We start from the raw sequence: 26327 nt of genomic DNA on the forward strand, positions 1-26327 counted from the left end.
CGGAGCTTTGCACCTCGCTCTGGTAGTGTTAACTATGGTACATACATATATGTCACCTTGCCAAGGTCTGAGGAGCTTATCAACGGCTTGTTGTTGGCGATCGGTTCAATTACAATGAGCATTACAAAAAGCTCAAGAATACGAAAAAAAATAAGATGGTCTGTTTGGGAGGGTTTTTCCCTGCTTTATTTTTATACGGGAAGAACGAAGTCGCTGAAAGAATCTAAAATTCGCATCTGAGGAGGCGTGCGAGTGTATAAAAGATCGCCGGTAAGCTTGTCAGCTAACCAGTCGTATCTTAACATTCTGGTGTTGATCATGTCGCGAATTATGAGTTTGGTCGTTATTTTTGCGACTATTGTCGCTTGCTTCCAGCCAATTTCTGCGGAAGCTGATAATCGAGTTTGTAAGTGACCCAACCAAAAGTGCATCTTGTTTATGAATTTATGGATCTTCCTTATTATTCAATAATATCGTCAAGTGGTGTTTTTGTGGTTACTAATGTTGATTTGTTTTCTGTTTTGTTCTTTTGTTAAGATAAAATGTGTGTTCCACATAAGTTCTATCAACATTGTTTGGATATCGTGAAGGAACCGTCGCAAGGTGGACTTTTGATGGAATGTCTCCCGGCCAGGGATCGGTGAGTGTAGTGTTTTTCATTCCAAATATAGTTCGTATTTCATGCAGTTATAGGACATCCATTTAAATGTCGTGAATTTTCTTTAAAAATGCTCAGCCAGTCGTCTGTGTTCTCTTCAAAAGTCGCCAATAAATCTAAGACTTTTCCGTAAACTAGGAACACCAAGAATTGTACCTTAAATTCCTTTTTCATTATAACCGGTCTTCAAAGGAAGTACCGGTGGTTGCAATATAGCGTGGTCACTAAGTCTAATTCGGTTGTAATATCGATTCGAGGATGCTTTGAAAAGATATACTCGTTTAATGTATCTGAGAATGTTCTATTACATCGTTTATAGTAGACTAGTGGATGCTACCAGCTCGGCTTTTATACCTCGACATTTTTGGTCGTTTCACATTTTGCATTGATTTCGTCCTTTTCTAATATCGTCTCAATTCTTCTGATGAAGAGGAGATCGAATTTGGGACTAATCAAGAAAAATGCTGAAGCTCCCGTTTCCCAGAATACTGATCATCACACCATTTTGTCAAGGGTCTATTTCTTCTGCAGGATTCGAGAATCATATATTCATATATTCAAATCTTTGGCCAAGCTGAATTTAGTGAAATTATTCCTAATTTCATCAAGACCCTAAGGTCTGACGATACAGTGGACGTAATGCGCCTAATCTAACCTAGTAGTCCTAATTTGTTCAGTGATTCACGACAGATTCACACCAGGTAACTTATGTGATAGAAAGTGAAATTGCAAGGATTCACGCAATTGAGTGGAAAAATTGAACTCCGGCGGACGAAAATCTTTGTGAAAGAACCCGGGCACATTTTTTGTCTCTTAACAAATAGGACATGAAAACCCTAGTTGGGGTTTTAACGGGACACTTCTCCTGAAAGTACCACATGGAAAAAGTGAAGTGGCGTTCTGGGTTATATGCAACCGATGTGAGGAGGAGGAAATTATATGCAGCTGCCCGGCCTCCCCACATCTCAGACGAAGAAACCATGGTGAAAATTTTTTTCAACAAAGAGTTTGCGGATTCTCTGTCTCGGGAAAGTGTTCTCAAATTCGCAAAAGCCTGCGAACGTTGTAGGTGGGAGGCCATTGAATAGACGATCTCCAGAATGAATGCTTGGAGTTGCGGCTTCGCCCACTAAAATAATCTAACTAAACTGTGAGCGACTTGATTTGGTAGCACGGAAACACAAAGGGCGGTCTAGAAGTGAGCTTTTTCAAAAGTCGGCTACCGTCCAGGTTGTTTATAGTCCTTTCACTCGAGAATGTACATTGTATATATGATATCTAAATATGCCACTACTGGACGTTCTTTCTTCAGATTAAAAATTCTCAATAGGAGTTTTGCTTTCCTATTTTCTGTTGTTGGATGTAGTGGAGCTAAGCCCTTATTGATACTTACATGTCCCTAATGACAGACTGCTGTTAAAATCATCTAATTGGAAAATAGAATACCCTTTTTGGGAATCTCACTGTATTGTTGTTTCATAAAAACCAGGTAAACCATGACTTTCCAGGGGGCAAGTTGTATCGATTGTAAGAGAAATGATAGATTAATGTTCAAAGGCGACAAAGGAATGTTGCTAAAGGGCAATTTACCTTGCTGGCATAATTGGCAGATCTTAGATATGGATGTTCTTTTGTCCTTTAAAAGAAGCGTTGTATGTGTTCTCGAAGTGGTTTGATTTTTGCCTTCAAAGAGTCGTTACAGTTCCTTTTAGTTTTTTGATTTTATATTGTCCCAGTTCAGTTAAGTCAGTCTTATCAATATGGTCAGGATACCAAATTCTGTTTTTCCTAGGTTCAAATCACCACCAGACCACCGAGTCCTCGTGTATTCCTTGAAGACTTGGGTTCTTAGTAAGAATAATTGCAAACTCTTGGTCGCGTTCGAGAGAAGAAATCTCCGAAGAATTCGGACGATCCCGTAGCCTCTATAACGATGAAATTTATGAGCGGTACCACGACCGTCTACTTGTGGATAAAAATCAGCTCAAAAAGTTTCGGTGGACGTAGGCCATGACGCCAATCTGCTTTCAGAAATATGGTATCGGTGAACCTCGGTGCAAAATCGGGATCTCTTGCGTTCCCTACTAAGGCAGGCCTAGACCGGAGCAACAACCGGTGCTCTGTTAATTATGATTATAATTTTATATTAGACCTGAATACTTGCAACATATGAAACCTGTTTGAAAGATGCTTATCGATGCTGCACAAAGATCTTAAAATTGACTCCTCCTTTACCAGGATTCTAGTATTTCTACCAAAAGTTTTGAATAACTTGAAACTGTTTGCAGACCACAGTCCATTGAATCCTTTAGCGAGGAAATGTTTTTTCCGTGTTCTTGATATTTGAGGAGGCTCTGTTTCAACCGGGAAACATTTTTGTCTTAATATTGATTTGGAACTTGAAAAATATCTTAGCGACAACTCTTTTGTTATTACTAGTATGTACTAGTCAGCATTATTTCCCCTTTTTTGCTCCTGATTGGAGTATAGGGCCTCCACAAAATCTCTTCGTCATAGCCTGCCGTGCGCTGTTTCGAGGAGTTGAGCCCAATTTTTCATGGCCACCTTTTTAACAGACAATGAAAATAAAATTCTAAGTCCTCTTTCAAAGATTGGTATGAGTTCAAATGTTTTCAATCGGTTGTAGTAGTCTTTGTGGCTGCGCCTTCAAAATCGGCTTAACGGCGGGTCTGTGTTCCCTATTATACTGGTGTCATATCCTAGTATACCTGATGAACTTGTCGAATGGTCTGACATATTGGGAACATTTTACTCAGTTGTTATAGTTTAAACGGCGATAATATTCGCAGCACCAAACTAATTAACTCGATCTACAACTCCCATTTAGTGTTTCGATTCGTATAGTATCATCCCGCCAACCTTGTAGCAACTATTCTTCTGCTGTCAGTAGAATGTTGTACTTCTTCACCTGGAGCTCGTCGTAAATTTCATAACCAGAGTTTCTGAAAACACCCGTCTGTAGTAATGGAAATCTTATAGCTTGCAAGTGTCAGGGTTACTTGATCAAAAACGTTTTTTTCTGACTAACAAGGCGGTACCGCAGTTGGTGTCCTTTTGAACGTCAATTTTTTCGCTTGGCAGAACTTGAGGGGCTGCAGCACTAGGAAAATTATTCCTGGCTGCTTGAGTGTCAGATACGCCTGGTTGGTATTAACTCCTTGGATTAACTGCCAAGCTTTGCGACATCACAGCCTGTTTGACTCTCATTGGATCAGCATTCTTTGTTGCATTGCTAGCTTCGCTTCTGGGAGCCATGCCTTGGTATGCCGGGAATGCACGATAGTTGGCAGGACGTCCAGTCAGGCCACAACTGCAGCAGGTTGTGGATCTTGAGCATTCCCCTCGCATATGGGTTTTTGTACACTTCAAGCAACTGTGCACAATGGCGATGAGGGCGATGTGCCCAACGTCTTGGCAGTTGTAGCACTGCACTTCCTAGATAGGCTTTAATTTCTCAAGCGAAATCTTTTGGTGGAATATATACTTTACTTTCAATGCTTCATTGAGTTCTAGAGAGGAATCGAAGGTAGCCATGAACAATCCCGATTGCGACTTCAACAGGAGTGTTAGCTTCTGGCTATGAAGAAGCTTGTCAGCTTGCGTGACTAGGTTCGACACGTTCTTGACCTTCAAGTTCGGGGGCTCTTCATTGATCTCTCGCATTATGTCAGTAGGCTCTGTGTCTCTGTGGAAACCGCGGATTACTACGGCCTGAGTCCTTAAGACTGGTGGGGTGCTTCTTGTGGCGTGTAGCCCCTTTTCTTTAATGATATTAAAGATAGCCGAATGGTCTTCAATCCTCAGTGCAAAGATGAGGGTCCTGTAGGCTTTCCTATTCTTTAGAATTGCTTTCAACCCTTTTTGTCGCAGGTCTCGAGAGGCTTCTGCTGACGTTTGTTTGCTTCGAGAACTCACACGGGTCCTTTTGCCCTTTCATATGTGACCTATTTATAGACCCCATGTAATTAGGTTTTCTTCTTATTCTAGGAGTGGATTGGCTTGCTGCTCTGCATATGATGTTTATCCAGCTTTTTCCTCACTTAGTTTATTGAAATTTATTACTCCGCTGGGGAGCTTGCAACTCTTTCTGGTTATTTCGGTAGAAATGGAGTTATCTATAGTGTATGAGCTTCACGATGTGGTCACATTAAATGATAACAGGTCGCACTTTCGCATTTTTCAAGATTTCTCATATGAAAGGGAACTTGAAACCGGAGGCAACCAAAGTATATACGAAGAGTCTGAATTATAGGAACCGAGCAATACCTTGGGACAGAAGTCAACCTATCGTATTTCACGTTATATCGGCGTAAGGTCTATGGAGTGCTTTCGTAGTACTAGACAACAAACCTCAAATACTACCCCACGAATCGGGAAACTTTATCCATGGCAGTTTAGTTTTATCCACTTTAATTACGTACTCACTGGTCCACATATTTAAGCCGGTTCATATTCGAATAAGCACAGCGGTGTTATGTATACTCTTCCTAAGATAGATGTAAGCTTACCTGGAAAGTATAGTACAACTTTGATGAAACTGTTACCGAAATTAATTAAAATAAGATGCTTATTTACGGCCACTTCTACTTTCCTGATCTGTGCGTTGGGAAAATAACTTTCGTTTGGCGTACATTATATACTTGTCGGATTTTGTTAGAAGAGCGGTATTTTTAAGAAACGGGTTTGAACTACTCACGGCCATTCTTTGGCAAATCGTTCAAGATTTTTACCTTCTTCTCCCTGTTCCACTCTTGTTTTCTTTTTGTATACATTCTCCATCTTTTAACACTTTAGATTTCAACCCAGTCTGTACGAGTAGATAGTTTATTTTTCAATTAAGTACTCATCATGGATGAATCTGGTCCGCCTATATTGGCTGTCTGCGTTTTCTTGAACTCTTCCCACTTGCAATATAAGTGTCAAACGAAGGAGTCACTAAGTACATCCCTATGGTGTTCATCGCCTCATTTAATAATTCTTATATTGTCACACAACTAAAATCTGCAAATTATTATTACAGAATGGACTGCTTGGAAAAGGTCAATAAACGTGAAGCTGATTTGATTGTTGTTGATCCTGAAGATATGTACGTTGCATACCACATGAACAACCAAGACTTCCAAGTCATCTCAGAGATAAGAACACAACTTGAGAAGGACGGTAAGTTACTCTATTATTTTTCTTACTTCCAATATGACTTGACTTGACCTTAATTTTATCATATTTAGCCGAATTCCGTTATGAAGGAGTAATTCTGATCAAGAAGAGCAGCCCAGTAAAAGATTTAGAAAGCCTGCGGGGACTTAAATCATGTCACACTGGATTTGGACGAAATGTTGGATATAAAGTAAGTTGATGAAACCATTTGATTTGCAGAAAAAACGACTTCAATTTGAACATTAGATTTTTGAACTTACTAATACTATTGGAGATATATTGGTAAATTTACTGAGGACTTCAAAAAATTGACGCCGCTGTTCTTGCCAACGTCCGCATCATATTCGATGTATCAGTATTATGGATACTTATCTGGTATGTTCTAGGACAACACTTAGTGCCAGAAGAACTCATGTCCTGGGTTCAGTGGCTCTACCACAATCCAAAAATTGGTTTACTCTACGACAATACCTAGTGCCAGAAGATGCGCTGGGTTAAATTGCTCTACTACGGTCCGAAAATAAAATTCGAAGTGTGGCGGTTATAACAAAACCGCATCGTGTTTCTGTCGGTGCTCGTCAACGAAGCGCCCTCTAACCACTCCTTGTTTTGGTTGTGGACACTGTCACACAGGACATCCAACGTCCAGCGCCCTACACACTGCTTCATATAGATGATGTTTTCCTAGCGTCTTATAACAAAAATGATCTCGAGCAACTTGTCCAAAAAGAGATCGATCGTCTCATGCAACACGGTCTCTGATTAAATCTGAATAAAGCTAAATTTTTGAAAATCGATCTCCATGAAACAGGCACTATCACTGACAGTTGCAATGACCTGCCCAGAACTGAGCAATGTAAATTTCTCGGGTCAATATCAGCTGATAGCTGCGTTATGAAATTGCTTCATGCATTAGCGCAACTTGGATGAAACGGCATTCCACTACTGATGTTCTTTGTGATTGATGTATCAACGAACGTCTCAAATATAAAATATACCGCGATTCGTGCTAAAGAGAATTTACTATCCAAGGTTGGTCTGAACACCGAAGTCGATGCTAAGCGATAAAAAGGCCGAAACAACGGTGGCTTGTTACGCTGAATGGGGATTTGAAAGCCTCCTGAATGCTTCTAAATTACTCCTTTGATAGAACAAAATGGCGCAACCGATCACGACGAGCCGATCCGCTTGCGAACAGGACAAAGGCTAAAGACAAACAGGAAGTATTAAGGTACAGATTCTATTATGCTAAGTGCAGGCGCGTCGAAAGAGGGGGAAAAGCGGATGATTCGTTTCGGGTCTGGGGTAGAGGCTCTAACAAAATTAGGTTGATAGTGCAATTACAATCCAGGCCCGCTTGATTTTCATCCCACATCCGAGTTATATTCCTATGACCCTGACTAAACAGCTTCACTAATAATTCCGTCCTACTTCGAATCATTCCTATTTGGTAGGCTGATCATCATCATCATCAACGGCGCAACAACCTGCCTTAATAAGGAACTCCAGACATCCCGGTTTTGCGCCGAGGTCCACCAATTCGATATCTCTAAAAGCTGTCTGGCGTCCTGACCCACGCCATCGCTCCATCTTAGGCAGGGTCTGCCTCGTCTTCTTTTTCTACCATAGATATTGCCCTTATAGACTTTCCGGACGGGATCATCCTCATCCATACGGATTAAGTGACCCGCCCACCGTAACCTATTGAGCCGGATTTTATCCACAACTGGACGGTCATGGTATCGCTCATAGATTTCGTCATTGTGTAGGCTACGGAATCGTCCATCCTCATGTAGGGGGCCAAAAATTCTTCGGAGGATTCTTCTCTCGAATGCGGCCAAGAGTTTGCAATTTTTCTTGCTAAGAACCCAAGTTTCCGAGGAATACATGAGGACTGGCAAGATCATAGTCTTGTACAGTAAGATCTTTGACCCTATGGTGAGACGTTTCGAGCGGAACAGTCTTTGTAAGCTGAAATAGGCTCTGTTGGCTGACAACAACCGTGCGCGGATTTGTGGTAGGCTGATGTCAAATTTAAGTGAAGCCTATTGACTGAAAAATGTGGTTCTTCCTCCTGAAGGGAAGCCTTCTATTGACACTTTTAATAACTCATTTTCAAGCTATTGGGCAAATCACCTTGAGAACGCTGGTTTTATTGTTCCTTTTGGCCAAATTAAGCCGTTTTCAGGCGTTTACCGTTTGTGTATATTGTGCCACCTGCATTTAGATATATCCTCTTCAGCATAACTAATGCTAACTTCTAAGAGCAGACTTAGCCCACGTCCTCAATATTGTTAATTATTCTGCAAAAGGAGAGTGGTCAGGATAAGCTGTGCAGATAAAATATGATTGCAATAAATTCCTATGTAGGTTGCAGAGCGGACAATCACGCGTGTGCACTATTTTTGACGGTTCCTGCTAACTCATGACTGGTTCCGAGTATTCTGTGCCATATAGTTTGAAGGTGGCTCATATAACGAATGGTCAATAATACGAGTCGGACTGTCCCCGCATCAGTTGTCCTCTGCTCATCACTCGGAGCTTAATATCTGCAAATTGTTTACCAAAAATAGCGTTGATTCCCATGAATCAAATTTTTTCGAAGGAGTTTCATGATCCTGGAAGTTACAAAGTTGCAATTTGACCAGTTTGTTTTCCTTGCTTTTGCCAGAATGACAATTTGACTTCTCCCTAAAGTTGAGAAGAGTCTGATATTAGTCCATTTATTCGACTAGGTGCGTCCTATCAGGCAGGTGAGTTGACGTAAACTGTGAATCATCCAACGCTTAAGTCGCAGATTAGGTCCATGAGCTTGCTTAACGTACTATCTTTTTCCCACTTTTCAATTTTGTACATGAGGGTATGGTTTCTTACTGTATTACATACGCTTTAGTTAATATAAAAAATAACGCTCCTCAATAGTGACTTGATGCTGTTCTATTTAGAGCCGTTTCCGACAGGTTAAGGAATAAGTTCCACAGCAATAGAATCCTGACAATCTTGAACAAAAGAAAAATTCCCGCAGCCAGGGATGCAATCCTAGATTAAATAACAATCTGATCCGGAAGCATTCTATACCTCCTGGCAAGACCTGAGAGACAACTTTCTACTCTGACGTGGATGGAGGAAAACGTCAGCGGTAATTTAAGGGTCCACCCTAATGCCGCATTTCTGGAAGGCCCCTTATAATAATTTGCGAAGGAAAAGTCGCGCCTAGTTAGCTATTCAGATGACGTCGGAGCGCCTGGTGCGTTCTGTCTAATAGGCGGAGTTGGCGTATTATTGCGACGGGTACGCGAATGGATAACTTTCCTTGATTTCAGCCTTGTGTTGGAAAAAATCGAAGCAGTTATCTTGGTTGAAAAGTGAATGAAGACCCTACTTTCTGTGATGATCGGCGAGGCAATTATAGAATCATAATAAATGGTTAGGTACCTTGGATTAACGGTTAATTTGCATCTGAAATTTCTCGAGCAAGAGGAGTTTCCGTCAAGAGCCTGGCTAGAAAGCCCGCAGCTCTGCTGCACTGAGGTATGATCAGATAATTTTAACAAGGAGGTGTATCATAAGTACCTCGCGTAAGCACAAAACGAGGGGCTTTGCTGATTGTGTCCGCCTGCCGTAATGCCTCACGGATAGCTGAGATGGTAATCGCGGGACTGACTCCTGTTGAACATTGATAATGAACACATGCCCATCTACTTATAAGGACAAGGGGGAGGACTCAAGAGCAGTGGTTGTTTTTTAGCAACGGCGACATATAGTACATAGAATGACAACTTTCTTGGAGAAAAGAATCAATAGCCAGATGGAATGCGCGTCGCATCGGAAAATTGTGAATGTTAACTAAATTCCGTAGTTTTCCAACGAGGTACTTCCAATTTTGATTGCAACTTTAGTGTTTTCCCCCTCTTGTATTGTAAACTCTGGAGTAATATATATGGATCCTTGACGGGGCCAAAAGAATTAATACTTACATCAAATCTCGTTTGTCTTTTATTACTTGAAGGGTGCAATTTTCCCTTACTGCTGTTTGTCCTTCGTTATAGTTCGGTGACATCCAAATTTTCACTGCTTACTCAAAATGTGTGTCGTTGCTCGAACACAATGAACAACAACAGTCAACTTTTATATGACTCTACGACCTTTACGTTGAACACGTATCTACCCATTTGCAGAAGATCCTGTTGTTGTGTCACATAAATTTTAGCTAACAAACTTTTGTCCGTTAAATCACTCCAGCTTCCTCTTCGGTTCTGCTCCTCCAAATTAATTGTTTTCTCTATTTTTACCACTTTTCCAGAGCCTTGCCTAAGTTGCTCGAAAGTTAGCTCTTTTTCTGTCGTAGCATTCAAACGATAAACACTACTGAATTCCCCTTCGATACTCACCCTTGTATCCTCCTTGCTTTCCATTTTTACCGATCTTTTTCCATCTATCACTTCCCTTTCTGCACAGCAATTATCCCAAAACTTTTGCCTTTTCCGTGCCAATTTTTCCATCTCTTCTGATTCCTTTCACTTCTTGCCACGCTTCTTATAATTCCGTGTTACGTGTTTTCTTTCCAACCATGGCACTCGTTCCTAAAAATGTGCATAAGTGTTGCGCTCATCAATTTTACAACTTGACGAACCATTGCCTTCAAGTCACTAAGCGAGTTGTCCACTGTTGGTAGATTCCTTGCCGTTCAGCAGATATCTGTCGTTACCTCTGTCCTGCAAGGTTTCAAGTGCTTATCACTCGTTTCTCGCCACTTCACACTTTCCGAGGCAGCACTTCTCGAATAGTCATCTCCTATGACTTAGCACTATCCTGCCAGGTATGCTGACCCTGCTTAGAGATTTCTCCCTCCTGCTTCGTACCTTCTCGCATGGCCTCCTCCTGCCATCTTACACCTTCACTTATGACCTCTCTATGGTCTGCTGCTAGTTTCGCTCCTCTTCTTTAGTTACCTGCTTACTGATCACTTTTTGTGATTTTCGAATATTCTGACTAGTACTCTGATGCAACTTGTTAACTCCCCCCTGCCATTTTTCAACTTTTTGGACCCTCTCCTCCATCGGCTTTGGAATTTCATTGAGGTTCTCACGATGTATTACTTCTTCTTGATACATCGGCTTTTCATCCTGCCGCTTTACAATTACTCTTCTTTTTCCATACCTTTCTTGGGGCCATCCTCCAAACATTCTGAACCTTCTGTTTGCTGGTCTGCTACTTCTAGAGCGCCTTTTGGTTCTGCAGCCACCTTCAATTTTCTTTATCTCTTCGTCTAATTCTTTCGCAGCTTTTCTAAAATTTACTAGCCTTTCGTCTTGTTGTGCATATATTCTACCTATAACTTGCATTAGACTTGCTATGCCGTTGTTGTTTACCGTGGACATTCCAGCTACTTCCGCGATAGGCAATGTAGACTCACTTTGCAATTCAGGTTCCTCTACATTAATACCTGGCGACTCCAAGGCTTCGCGAAATCTCCTCTGTTATTCTACTTTAGTTCCCGTCGTAGGGAGCACCAACGTTGACACCTCCTTTTCAGTTGCTCTATTTTCAAGCCCTCAAATTTAACCATTCTGACTTACGCAATCCCACCGCTGTTACCAATTGTTACGTTCTTGCTTTAATTAGACTCGTATCACTGGATTACGTAGCGCTAGACAAAAACTCGTTCTATAACTTCTTCTGTTAACAATTATCCTAACTAAATATTCGTCCTACTGTTATACAATTTGGGTGTCCTGGCTAATTGTGATTACTACGATTTACATTGACGTTACAAATATGTTACAAAATTCGTCACTTTATCTTTTTCCCGCGAGCTAGATACTGCTACTCTCTTCCCATTATCTCCTTAGCTTCCATTGTTACATTTTCTACAAAAGCAATGAGCTTTCAGTAAGGGCTTGTAGGTAGCTGTCGCAACTTTTTTGCAGACCCAGCCTCCACTTCTAACTCACCCTTGGTTTATAAAATAAAATATCGTATGATAAAGCAGCGGTTTCTATATGTGCATAGGCTTCCTTTGTGAAAGGTAAGGCGTCCACTCAGTTTACTTCGTATTCATATTTTTTGTTTTCTATTTGATTCTCGACGATCCAATGCTTCAGCTCCATTATCATCATACTCAATCCTTGCACAATTAATACGCCCACAACAGCAGGATAATATGAAAATGAATAGAAACATTCATGTCGAACCGAGATCCATACCCTGGGTAATGAGATCGAGAGGCTGACGTTCAAACAACTCGACCATTGCACCGCATTGATTAAATTCTGAGATGAAGCGGACTTTAGTTATTTTCCTCAAATATCACCCGTCGATCTAATCATTCCCTTTGCCGGGAAAGGGAGAGTTCCTTGGATATCGTAGGTAATAACAGTTGGGTCTTTTTCCTGGCTTCTTCGCTGCCATATATTTTACAAATTGTTATTATACTGCCGTAACAGCAGTCAGTCTATAGGCGATCCTGAATTGACTTATCCAAAGGTAAAGGGTCGATATCGGGTTCGACATTATTATTGTTGCACCCTGTTTCCATGTATTAAATCCAAGCAGGCACACTCTCCAAAAAGCTACAGTCCTTTTCTACTCCTTCGCTTTTTGAGTAACTCAGAGTCTTGAGTTTTCAGAAATCCGTTGGTTGCGGTTGAACTTAAACGAAATTATGACACGTGACACCCTTTGTTTGTAAACTCATTGTTCCCTAAGTTTGAATTTTTCGAACACAATTAGAAGAATATTTCCAGGACGTTGTCCTCATTTGTTGCTAATTTGAAATTCAATTGTATCCTAGTAAAGTGCTTGGTTCATCTTTGTTACTTACGTCTGCTCCATTCCACTTGAGAAGGGGGCACATATACCGAAGAGTTTCATCCCCAAATAGCTTTGAAAGAATGATTCTCATCCATTTTCATTTCAATACATGCTTTGTAGTTCACAAGTTGAGAAGCTTCCTAATGGGTAAGTTTGAGGTGCGGAGAAGCCTGAACCTCAAAACAAAACCAAAAATTGTTCTTCTCGATTGAAGCTTAGCGGAGGAACGTTCATCTTCCTGAAACTTTTCCTTTGTAAGTCTTCTAATATGTAATCGCTGTAATAAATCACAGGACTATGTAAGGGAAGGAATCCCAAATTATTTCGTCCTTGTAGCTGTTCCTCAGCAACGTTCTTCGCAGGGGAATAATGGAAAACTGTGAGTGAATCGCTTTGTCTGGAGCGTGTATGCATATATCTGAGAAAAATCATCTGGAAAGAATGAGATTTACCTTTTTTGATGTAATATGGAGCAGGTTGACCTGGAACATGCTGTACTAGAAACTTTGGGGAGAAAAAAATGTTTAGACTGCACAATATACGATAAGGGGCTGCTTCGGGGGAGCCAATAGAAAGAAAGTTTCGCCATCGATATAACTTTCCCGCCGGGCTTTTGGTTAACTGATTTATGAATTTTCAAACTTATTTCTTCGGAAACGTGAAATATTTCTATTAGAGAAATCTAATTCGCGCAGGAAGACGTGATCCTGGTTGTGAATATTCAAGCGATTATTTTAGTTTGCGTTTCAGAACTTTTCCCATCATACGAGTCTATCCTGATCTATGTGAATTCGTATAAACTACGTACACGTGTACGTTAATGATCCATGAACGGAATTAAACGATTCAAACTAAAATGCAATCCCCTCAGCAATAATACTAATTTCACGCCAATGAAACTTCTAGCCATAAAGCATTAATGTTTCCCCACAGATTCCTATCACAAAACTCAAGAAACATGGAGTTCTCAAAGTATCTCTTGATCCGGAATTGTCACCCACCGAACGTGAACTCAAGGCTTTGTCGCAATTCTTCAGCAAATCATGCCTGGTAGGAACATACTCTCCACATGGCGATGTCGACCAAATCCTAAGTAAGTAAATAAGCAGTTAATCCTTGGAATCCAAATTGTGAGGATTTGTGATTTGTTGTTGCAGAGAAGAAATATGCCAACTTGTGCGCTCTATGTGAGAAACCACAGCAATGTAACTATCCGGACAAATATTCAGGATACGAGGGTGCTATCCGCTGTCTGGCCGAAGGCCAAGGGGATGTCGCATTCACCAAGACTATCTTCATCAAAAAATACTTCGGTGTAAGTATGGAAACGTAAAGGGACCCAAACTGGAAAGATTCTCGTTCCGGACAGGATAAGTTAAAGTTTGTTGCTTGTTCGTTTTTGGTGAAGTGATTTTGAAAGGAAAGTTTTGAACAGAAACAAGATTCAGATTGGAAACTTTATAATTGCGTCCGCTTAGTAGGAGGTTTCTTTTCGTTTTGCATTTTTCCACGTTATAAAAATTTAATGAAAACCTCATTCCTCTGCTTTTGCATGAGGTTCAAATTTCTTTATGGATTTCAAAGAGCCGGAGATTCCTGCACATTCCACACCGACTAGTTTAAAATCCTTGTAAATATTTCGATCAGAACGTACAGAAATCTCATAAAAACATGAAAGTTTGGGTGTCCCTAATGTAAATTTCACGACTAGAAAGGATTTAATGGTTCGGAATTTCAGTTGGCTCCTCAGACTACCGCTCAAGCAAATCCGGAAGATTTTGAATATTTATGCGAGGACGGATCTCGACGACCAATAACCGGGCCAGCTTGCTCTTGGGCACAACGTCCATGGCAAGGATACATGACCAACTCGGACGCAGCCAGGGAGAAAGCTCAGCTGGAACGGCTCCAGAAACGTGTTGACTCATTTTATAAACGCGGTCAAGAAGCACAAGATAAGGCGGGTGCTGCTAATCTTCTGATTAAACCTGATTTAGTTTTACATGAGAAGGAGGAATCGATTATGCCAAAGGAGTATTTGGAACGGGCTGGATACAAGGATGTTATCGAACGTGATGGCAGCATGACACAGAAGATAAGGTAAGTTAATTGAATTTTGAGTCTTGGCATTTGGATTAGATGGAATGTAAATTTTATGGTTTAAAGATGAGTGAATAATTTTGGGAGCATCCCTTTTTGGATAAACATTTGCTCACTAAAAATATTTCAGAAAGGGAAAGGGAAGGGGAAGGTCAACAAATAAAGAGGCTGGGTATTCGGGGATGGCTTGATAAGCTAATGAACGGGATGGGAGCTGCAAACAACTTCTTCAGCTGAATATACGCATAATGTCTGCAATGAAAACGATTACACACTCTACAAGTTGGGGCAAAAGTAATCGCGCGATGTTTTCCTTTTGCAGTAATTTTTTTTTAATGAAAAAATTTAATCCATTAGAATTTCGAGAAAATTATATCGGCCAAGTGGCCACCGCCAGAGTTGATGACCATGAGGGCCCGTTTTATAGCTTTTTGCATTACTCTTGCCAGAACTTTGGGCTACAAGTTCTCGCATTCCTGGCAAATATTCTAGTTAAGGGTCTCAAGAGGCTAGGGCTTCTTGACGTAAACTCGCGACTTCAAAACCCCATAAAATGAAGTCTGGAACGGTTAAATCGGGTGATATGGCTGGCTAGTGCAAATCATCAAAATGAACCCCATATTCTCCAGTCCCAATTCATCCAATTGAGGAAGAAAAATTCGGTAAGCATGGCTTTGTAGCGCGCGTCGTCCACAATTGTCATTTTGCTTGCGGCGTTCTCAGAGAAAAATGGGCTTATGGCTCCTCCAGCGTAAACAGCACACCACGCAGTAACTTTAAGCGGATGTAATGGCTCTCCGTGGGTGATACATGGATTTTCGGGGCCTCAGAAACGATTATTTTGTTTATTCAAGTAACCGCCAAGATGGAACTGAGCTGATGATAATTTTCGATGAAAAATCGTCCTGCTCTTGGTTGAGATTTAGGATGGCTTGAGTGTAGGTTAGACACGTTTGGCGGTTAACAGTTAACAGAAACAATTATTCCGCGTTCTGGCGGAGTAAACCGATTCATTGCTTGCCGATTTGTACTCTACGTTTATTTACTTCACTAATGTCAAAACCGAATTGACAATTGATGCCATTTGCAAAAGTTATAGCGTTTTCCAGTAGAGTGATTACTTTTGCGCCATCTTGTATGATGAAAACAGAATTTTCCGTCAAGTCTTCCGGTACTTTTTTTTTTAAAAAAAGAAAGGTTATGTTTTTTTTAATCAGCTTTCGGGTGCATAACTGTTTGTCTTCAATCTGATATTGACAATCTACGGTACTTTAAGATACAGGGGAATTACTACACCCATCTCATCTGTACGAAGATGCTTGGCCCAGATCGGGTCGCGTGAAATTCGCATCAACTAAATCTAATCCATGGCCTCTCTAAGACTTTCCCTATTGAAGTAGCATTCAAGTATTAGTTTGATTTTCATAGCTCTTGGGATTTTTCTCGTCCTTGCTTCCATAATAGTTCGTCTAGCAGTTAAATTTAGAGACAATTACAAGCTAGTTCCACTCTCTCTCCCTAAAATACTATGTTGTGTATTCGAAATTATCTTCAGCCTGTTTTGTGTCAAATTTTGGGTAGTTGTGTAGCATAGTATTTCTTTGCATCCTTTGGTATGTTACTTCATGTTGTGACATTCAGACTTTTCAAAGTACATAAGTCCCCTTAGATGTTTAAAAACGAAACTCATAAATGGTCCTTTTGGTCTCCAAAGTAAAAAAAATTACAAAATGTTATGTCCGACAATTGCGATAGCCTTTGGGTGTTTTGCGTTGTTTCATCCAGAGAGCAGCGTGACCAAAGTGATTCTTAGGTTCTAAATATACCCGAAAATACGACATGTGTGCCAATCATATTGAGATGAAAAATCGTCTAGTAGTTCAGGACTAAGTCGGCCATAGCAGAAATAATTTTTTTTTAGGATTGAGAGAGTCCTGTTCTGATATTCACTTGACGGTGCACTGATTCATTTGAATAAAAGAATCTTCCCAATCGGCTGGACTACGGGCCGAATCCATTTGACGCAGTGGAAGAAAAACTTTTTCCCATTTTTTTCGTTCCACCTTCTCTTCCTGGGTTCAGCGCATAACCATCGTTGTTGATTCTTTACAATGTGCCTAATTTTTTTTCAGGACTTTCCACACATGCTTCTAGGATGATCAGCATGTCGACTAGCGTGGGATAGTGTATTCCACTTTATGGCAAAGTCAGCAATGGGGAAGTCACTTTTCCGAAATATGTGACCTACCTGTTACCATTTCTCATTAACATGTCCACCTCTATATAGCCCATAAACCGATGCAGCATTTCGTCCGACATTGCCAAGCTAGGATACTTTAATGATATTATGGAGATAGGGATTGAGGAAGGCTTGGAACTTTCGGCGGTCACTTTTATGTGCTATTTATATGTACACGCATGAAGGTCCTTGGTGTTTAAAGTGAGTATCTGCTGTGTAGTCATAATCCCATAATCGTCTACAAACACGGATTGATTTGCAGACCACAATTAGAGCCCCACCATGACTGGCGGTTTTGGTTTATACCGAGTGCAGGCTCAGCATTCGTACCAGTAGATGCGAGGCCTATTTAACATTTCTGTCGCAACCAAAAGGTACGGAATCCGAGTTATACACTACAACTCCACGATTCAGCTCATAAGACGCTTTGCCCACGGTATGGGCACAATCACCATGAAACTTCTACAATGGGGTCAACCGAAAATAACCAAGAGCACATCCTCCAGGAATTCTCCTGGCATATATAATCCCGGTTTCCATTGTACCAGATAACCTCCGGTGAGGCTTGGTGGTAAGAGCCACTTCAGATGAGTTCTTTGCACACTCGAGTCTGATCGCCTGCCTCGAAAACGTGGGGAACATGTACGAGCAGATAGAAAAGTACACAGGAAAATTTTAAGTTGATTTTGGGATGCGATGTATGGTACCGAAATTATTATTATATATGCCAGCTTTTGCCTTTGTGGTTAGGACAATTGTAAGTTCCTACTTTCCACGGCGAATGCTGTGCATGCAATTTATCACTGTATCGGAGCTCCTCATACTTGCCCCCACTAATGAGGTCGCACGCTCCTATGCTCATAGATTCGCTTTCACGTTTACCCAGTTAGCCAAGTTTTAGGGAGTTGTCCCAGAATATGTTGAAGACCGAGAACCAAAACATTTCTGATAGCTGCCCAGTGCCCATTAATATTCCTTTTGGGAATGTTTAACGCTGTCATCTATTTAGTAAGATAGTCCGCCGCTGCCGAAAGGTACCTGAATCAGTTCATCAAGCACGCTTTGTGGATGCTGTCATCATAATTTATTCTTGGACCTGGCGGGCCTTCTACACCGCAATATTGCAAAAGAGATAAGAGTTCTCTCCAAAGCTTGTTCAATTACAGCGTTCTCAGTATGTAGGTAGCGTTAGAATTGTCGATCATGCTCTCAGCATGCGAGCATTTCAAAGACTCCATCCATCTATCTATTCCTTCAGATTTGGCATTTCTACGACGTTCAGAGTATGGCGAATGTAACTTCCTCTTTTTTTAAATGGTGGTTTTCTTATGTTTTTCCTCTCATTTATAATATAGTACGTTTTACAGCAAAGCTTTTAGCAATGTGCTTAGGGATACCAATGCCTTATTCTTAATAATTGTCGTCCTTTCAGTAACATACCCCTTTGAAGCGCAATTGTCAACCAGGTTCTGGGAAAACCCATGCGTATCCATTTCAATCTATGTATTGTTAATCCTTTTAAGATGCTAGCGCATTTTAACGTGTATTGTTATTGGTTACCAAACAGTACAAGTTTTTACTTTGTTTGTGCTCCATTGGAGAATCTGACCGGTTTTCTTTCCGGTCGAATGGTATTATAGATGTCAAGTACTCGTAAAAGAAAACGAGTTCATTTTGCAAACCTTTAAACTGTACTTCATTGTCACCTGTGGTATTTTCCGAGCATCCATTTTGTTGTCCAACTATCCTTCAGTTTGTATGGAGTCTGTTTGATCCGGGAATGCATTTATTAATCCATCATCCTTATATTCGTGGCTTCAGACGCGACAAATGATCATCATCATCATTAACGAACGGCGCAACAACTGATATCCGGTCCAGCCCTGTCTTAGTAAGGAACTCTAGACATCCCGGCTTTGCGCCAAAATCCATCAATTCTACATTCTTAAAGGCTGTCTGATGTTCTGGCCTCCTCCATCGCTCCACATCAGGTAGGGTTTGCCAAGTCGCCTTATAGAATTGCCGGGCTGAATCCTCACCGATGCGGATTAAGGGACCCGCTCACCGCATCCTTATGAGCCAGATTTTATCCACAACCAGACAGTCGTGGTATCGCTCATAAATTTAATCGTTATGTAGGCTACGGAATCGTCCATCCTCATGCAAGATGCCGAAAATTTTTCGGAGGATTCTTCTCTCAAGCGCGGCCAAATGTTCGCAATTTTTCTTACTAAGAACTGAAGTCTCCGAGGAATAGGAGGAGGATTGGCAAGATCATTGTCTTGCACACTAAGAATTTTGACTCCATGGTGAGACGTTTCGAGTGAGACAGTTTTTGTAAGCTGGAATGGGCCCCATTGGCAGCCAACAACCCTTCGAGGATTACATCGTCATAGCTGTTATCGGTTGTGATTATCTATCTTAGATAGGAGAAATTACCAACGGTCTCAAAGTTGTAGTCTAATATCTTTATCGTTTGACCAGTGTCTTCTAACTGTGGCCATCCATGCAGAGGAAAAGATGTACCCTTATACTCCGAAGGGACAGATTCGGTTCATTGAATTCATTGAGCTTCTTGGCTTTCATGGATGAATTTTCTTCACTCGATTGCTGCAAAGAAAGCGTAATTTCCTGTTTATTCCTTTTCAATGATGACATCGACTCGGAGAAGGTGAGCAGAAAGAATGTGTGAGTCATTTCCTCTATTTTAATCGCGTTCATTAAAGACAATGATAGGAGCATAACAAGCGACTGGATAAGCAACTTATTTTTGAGTGCCAAGGGCTCTTATTTACATTAACATTTATTTCGTACCAGTAGAATTCTTTTCATTAATTGATTACAAAGCGAACATCTATCTTCGCGTTTTCATATTCCACTAACTCAACAATTTGATTCCGCTTTGGAATTTCATGATCAACGGGATTTACCAAAATCTACGGCAGTTCTCACGTAAATTCTGGAACGAGGGTCATAGAGAGGGACTCTGGACCCGAAATGAAAATTATGCAGACCTCTCCAGCATCAATTCAATCTAATTTGGTTAAAGTCACTATTTCCGGGCCTCCTGAGAAGACCCCAGGTTTGGGCGCAGTTACCCCGTTCCTCCCTGACAAACGACGTGGGGTGGGGAATAATGAACGTTAGGGGCCAGATTCTATTTAAAGCCTTTGCGAAGCTGCACATAGCACTAGCAAACGTTGGAAGTGTTCCCATTGTCCGAGGCAGAGGGTTAGGGTTGATCGTTGATCTGATTTACCTCAGTACCTCATTGGCGAGAGAGGTGGTGTGCCAGCTGCGTGAGTACTTTATCCACAGTGACCATCAGGCTATTTTCTCCACGTTAGAAAAAGAAGAGACCGCAGTCTGGCGGCCTTAGAAGTTAATGGTGCTGGAAAAGGTGTGTTCCTCAAGTGTTTGGATTGGTGCCCCTTCTGTGGAACATAATGTATAATAGCGTCCTTACCGTTCGTGTGCCAGAGGAGCCAACATTGATTAGTTTTGCAGACGATCTGGCGGTAGTGGTAGTTGCAAAGCACCCATAGTACGTTGACCTTCATGGAAGTGAAACATTCATATCATCAAACATGGTTGCGAGTGGCTACACTGGACCTGGTGTACGAAAGGTGGAAGTGGTCCTTATTACCAATCGCAATATTTTTGAAATCCGTGTTGGTAATCACTTGGCTTCTTCTTTAACAAGGATGACACCAGTTACCGGTTGCTTATTGCAAGGGTTGTGTAATCCATCCTGTTTTACGTGGCTCCTGTCCGGGAGGAAACACTGGACAACGCGGTGAACCGGCATATTAGCCGAGCATGCTGAGTGCATGCATCGCATGTAGAACGGTATTAGATGAGGTAGTGTGTGAATGATTCTCTTGTATCTTCTTGCGAATGAAGCGTACTGTCCCTACCAGATAAGGAGACCAAATCCAGCCAATGTGACTGCGCTGTACAAGAAATGGCAGCAAAGGTAGCATAATTCCAGAAAAGGCCGCTGGATCCATACACTCATCCTGTGCATTGAGAGACGAATCAAGAGAAAACATGAAGAATTGAACTACCATCTAAATTATTATATTAGATTATGCGCCCTGCCTTGCAATTGAATTTAAATTGAGTAATTAATTTGATTTGTTTGAAGTTTTCAACACTCCAAACTCAGCACAGTGGGAATCGCCCCTTTGCCCGTCTTCTCAATGGGCCTGCTTTCAAGCAACCTTTTTGAATTTGAGTTTTATCTCAATGTTGGCCATATCTGGATGATCTTTTATCACCTACTATATATTTTTTGTCTGGAAGACTAGAGGCGTAATATCATAATTTTGACAGCTAAAGTGTTGCTAATGGATAGGGGAGAAGTTATTCTCCTCAGCCCCGGAGTTTCCTCGGTAGCACGGTTTTCCCTTTTCCATCCTGCGTATGACCTTATGTTTCTATGATTGATTCCTGGAGACAAACTGGGAAAGTCACAGCACAGCTCTTCCGTTACGTTGGTATGTAACTGAAACTTGTGTAAGCTTCTTGTTTGATCAATTGATATCCAAGAAAAGGACTCTTCGATAATGACGATAGATGAATCAGATATTGTTATAACTCACACGCCTCTATCTGAGGGACCACCTCCAACATCTGGGAGATTTCGAAATCCTTTCAGTAAATATACAAAATCAATGTATTTGTGTTCAATGGTATCGGAAGGCCATTGATTTCCATATAGATACATCGCTTTGAAGCGTGATAGCAGCAAATTGTTAAAATTGTTGACATATTCTTCCTTTCAATCTTTCTGAACATAATTCATCAATTTTGAGCTCATCTGAAATTTCTGCTTCATAAGCCTTTTCAATAAATTTACGGATGATTTATGACGTTATTTTTTCATGTTCTCTTACACTGCTTCAATGCCATCCATCTTAGATCTGAATTCTGCGAAATTACAACCATTACCGATAGATAGGGGATGGTATAAGGTGAGGTTTCTTTAAAAAGTTTCCTATATGCCTCCACAATATTAAATAATTGTAGCCCTTAACATTTTAGTATAAGTTACTCAGTTCCCAATAATAGCAGCTATCATATTGCCATCACTATTTTCGTTTCCTTCGACTACCCCACAATTTTCCTTCATTTTTTAGGATGTGTGTTACTGATGAAGTTGCCCTGAAGAAATGCAACACTATGAAACAAGCGGCCTACTCTCGTGATATTCGTCCTGAATTCCAATGTGAATTGCACTCCAAGGAAGATTCAATTAAGAAGATTCATGCGAATGAAGCTGATGCCGTCGTCCTGCCTGGAGAGGATTACAAACATGCCACCGATAACTCACTGAAACCACTTGTCTACGAAGCTTATGACGATGAAGATTTATACGTGGCTGTGGTCGACGACTCTATCAGCCAGGATTTGATTAAGAAGGCACCCATGTAAGTATTTTGTGTGGTTCTGGATAATATCTTAACACGTTTTAGGAAATCTAATAATTTCGGAATGGTAGCAGATAAGATGCCAAATTTAACCGTTTTTTTCGAGCAAAACGAAGTTATGTGATATAAACATTTTACTTCGCTGATAGGTTGGCGACCCATTTTAGGAGCATAGAACTCCTTAAATAGTACTTTGCTTGCTTACTTGTCGCAAATTATTCAATGAGTCCCTTTACTTTTACATTCAGAACGCTATAACCAAAACGCAGGGACCAATACACTGAAAGATTACGAGACCAGATTAAGGGCTTTTGCACAGGCTTAGGACCGGCATTACTCCAAAAGGAGAATTTGCCTTCTGATCCATTCTCACGCCTACAAATCCATAAGCCACTGACCCTTAATCCTTATTTAAATAATTTTACAGCAAATACGACATAAATGACAAACGTGCCGCCTACGCTGCTCGCCTACTGAACAACCATCGTGGAAAGGAGATCTGCAACAAAGATGACGGCAAGGATGGCCCCATTGAAATTATGAAAGCCCGCGATGCCCTCAACGCGCCGAACAAGAAGTTGATTTGTTTGAATCTTCAAAAGAAGGATCTTAAGGACTACAAGGAATGTAACTGTGATGCAACCCTACCCAATGCTGTGTTCACAAGAGCCAACATTGGTCCACAAGATCTTAACAACATGCAGCATGCTTTCATCTCACTCTCAGAAAGTTTCGGACATAATGGAAGAATTGAAGATGTTTTCGAGATGTTTGATGAATTCAAGCCAGGAAATAAGAATGTTTTGTTCAGTGTAAGTACACTACCATGCTTCGCAATGAATATATTTGATTGATTTCTTTATTCTTTTTTCACAGGACGATGCCTCGAAATTTGTCACCGAACTCAAACTTCCAAATGATTTGTCAGAAGACAAGATTGGCCATTTGAAGTGCAATTAAAAAGGAGTGAATTATTTCCAAAGTGGAACGAAATATTATATTTTTTAAATATATCCTCATAACATACGCTAATTGTTTGATTCAAATTTCAATAAGGGTTCAATTATCCATGTCCCCCTCTATGCTTTCTCAATCAGTTGCGAGTGGGTTTCTTAGATTGACCAGTTGACCACAGGAAGAAGTGTATAGAATTGTGACTCTGTACCTTGGATCAATAGAGATACTTCTAGCAGACTTTATATTATTCCACTGCGGGCACCCGTGATAGTGGCCCCGGGTTAAAGGTTGTCTCTCCACCCAAAACAGTAATTCATTTCCAGGCTAGTGTTCGTAACTTCTACAGGCGATGTACTGGAATACATAAAGAAAAAAGTTGGTTTACTTTCCCTCTGTCCTGTGTCAAACTGACAAAAGATAGCAACACCGACGGAGTGATTGCATCCTTCAAGGTCACTTATCCTCACGAATTTGACGTCCTCGGCAACACTTTCTTCTGGGCTGAAGGTATGTTCATCAAGCTATACAAACGCACTAATTTGCCAGCAAATTCAGGACAACTCGCCTGCCTCGCCGAGCAATGTAACTGGATCTGTGTTTACTGTCCGTCTGTTCTATCAGAATGTTAGGGGTTTAAGCTGGGGGCCTTCAATTTATTCGCGCTGGCTCAGCAATGTTACGCCACCTGTATCTCCGAACTGTATTGAACTTGGAGTTCCCCGAATGGTATTCCACTTTTCGCTGTGACAGGGACCAGGATGCATCTTGTAAATCCACCGGCGGTGGGGTCCTAATTGCAATAAAAGATACACTCCGCGCCGAGATCGTCTTCTCAGCTTCTGGCTTTCATTATGACTGTGTTGCTCTTCATGTCTCCCAGTCCAACTCCCTCTCGGTCATTGTATCTTGTATATACATCCCCTGCACTTGCCCTTTTTACCTGTACAAAGAATTGTTTGGCACTTTGTCTGAACTTCCACTTGTCAGATTTTCTTGCCTCCCTTTGTTGCTTTGAGGAGATTTTAGCCTCCTCACGCTCCACTGCCCTAATTAGCCTTCCTTCCAACAACATCTCCCATTCTTCTCTTCTACTTTCCCCGTTTATGAACACTTGCTCTGCCTTAAATTTCATTATCACCTAAAACTCCTTGTACCGCACTCTCGATCTTTTCCTTTCCAACCTCCCCGAACGCCTCCTCTTTTTATTTCCTTGCACAACCCCGCATGTCAAAACTGACGCTCACCGCCCCTTACTTGAATTTGAAGCGGAGCTCAAACTTTAAACTGCACGTAAATATATTAAGTTCAAGTTCCGCAAAGCCAACGTTGACGATCTCAACTCAGCTTAAGCGTTTATCACCTGGTTTCACACATTAAGCAACTCAATGTATGATCAAGCTCTTAGCATCTTTTACAATATCCCGTCTGACCTGCTCGACTGTTATGTCCCTTCTGCCCCTGCTTGCCATTCGTCTCCTTACGCCCTCCTTGGTTGAGTTCCTCATTGATAATCTTGAAGCCAATGTCAGACCTGGCCCCGACGGGCTTCCTAACATCCTCCTTCTTAACTGTAGAAAATACATTTCCCTCCAGAAAAAGTCTAGAAAAATGCAGGCGGAGACCTTTCTTTTACTGTGAACTACTGCCCATATTTCTCCCCTGGTCTTGTTTCAAAATTCACGAAAGATACGTCGACAACTGGTTGACCGGGAAGTAGTCACCTCATTGTCAAAGAGGAGCGTGGATTCGTGAAACATAGATCTTCGGCTTCAAACCTTTTGGTCTTTACCAGCTTAGTTGCTAAATGCTTCAATTTACGACCGGAGGTACATGCTATGATGATGATCCTCCAAAGCCTTTGATACTGTTGACCATAACATTCTCCTCTTCAAATTTCCCTCCCTCAATCATCTCCTGGCTTTCCTCTTATCTCTCATACCGTTCCTACAGAGTTTCTTTTCATAGTTCATCTCGTTCCTTTTTTTCTTCTCCTGTTTTTTTATCAAACACTTCACCTCTACCCCCACCTGCTCGTATTTGCTTTACGCAAATGACCTTAAATTATTTGCCCCTGTTTTTTATCTCCGCTGGACTGTGCTCTCTTGCAGTCCAACCTTGATAATCTGGTCCGTTCGTGTTAACAAGCTGACCTTGAATGTCAGCAAATTCCACTGGATGTGCTATTCACTTAAACCTTCCCCAACATCCTTTTCCTATTCTCTTAGTTTACAACACCTTTCACCACTGACCTCCTTCCCAAACCTGGGTGTAATATTCGATGACAAATTTCGTTTCAATTCTCCCTTCGTTGCTATCATCAATAGAGCTTCCAAAATGTCTGGCTTTATCCCACGTTCCTTCTCCGACTTTACCTCAATTTAGCCCTCCTTAACGTTTTTCAACTCCCTTCCACGGGATGACTATCCGTTACGACTTCGCAGCCTCAATCTCAATTCCCTGTAGCAACGCTGCACCTTTCTTGATATGTGTACCCTTCTCAAACTCTATAATTGCGTTATCGACTGCTCTGATATTATTTTCCGCACCGCCTCTCATAATACACGTAGTGCGAACATTTTTGAAGTACCCTTTCCGGAGTTCCACATCTACTTTCACTCCCCGATCCCGAGACTATTCCGGACCTACAGCGCCCTACAACTTGAGTCCTTTGACTTTGTCTCCTTCTCTAGCTTTAAGCGTAATGTAAGCCATTTACTTGCTCCTCCCTCTGAGGACAATATGTAATAAGGACTTTGTTTTCTCTATATTGTCTTAATTAAATAAATAAATTAATAACCCGATTAAGACGTGTGTCAGAATAATTTTACCGCTCTATCCACTTCATGGACGTAGCCCATTGTAGTTTGGTTGTTTTTAATGGGTAGGTGAGAACAAAGAAAACCCACACGTAATGCGCAACACGGCTTCATCTGGAAGCACTTCTCTGCAT

At 41.2% G+C, this 26327-nt stretch overlaps 1 protein-coding gene across 1 annotated transcript; it reads left to right on the forward strand.

Annotated features, from left to right (window-relative positions):
• The first annotated feature begins 245 nt into the window (after positions 1–245).
• On the forward strand, positions 246–23446 carry LOC119656730 (transferrin). The gene is made up of 10 exons (XM_038063265.1): positions 246–406; positions 538–640; positions 5700–5839; positions 5908–6026; positions 13583–13742; positions 13807–13964; positions 14388–14749; positions 22130–22420; positions 22848–23232; positions 23297–23446. The coding sequence occupies exons 1-10, from the start codon at positions 319–321 to the stop codon at positions 23378–23380; spliced, it is 1890 nt and encodes a 629-aa protein (XP_037919193.1). The 5' UTR covers positions 246–318; the 3' UTR covers positions 23381–23446.
• Positions 23447–26327: the final 2881 nt, after the last annotated feature.

The sequence above is a fragment of the Hermetia illucens genome, chromosome 5 (assembly GCF_905115235.1).
Source record: "Hermetia illucens chromosome 5, iHerIll2.2.curated.20191125, whole genome shotgun sequence".
Lineage (NCBI taxonomy): Eukaryota > Metazoa > Arthropoda > Insecta > Diptera > Stratiomyidae > Hermetia > Hermetia illucens.

Excerpts from the sequence above, each read along its gene's own strand:
- LOC119656730 (XM_038063265.1), top strand. The coding sequence starts at position 319 with ATGTCGCGAATTATGAGTTTGGTCGTTATTTTTGCGACTATTGTCGCT. Across the intron at positions 407-537 it reads GGAAGCTGATAATCGAGTTT|ATAAAATGTGTGTTCCACAT; the intron begins GTAAGTGACCCA and ends TCTTTTGTTAAG. Across the intron at positions 22,421-22,847 it reads TTGATTAAGAAGGCACCCAT|CAAATACGACATAAATGACA; the intron begins GTAAGTATTTTG and ends ATAATTTTACAG.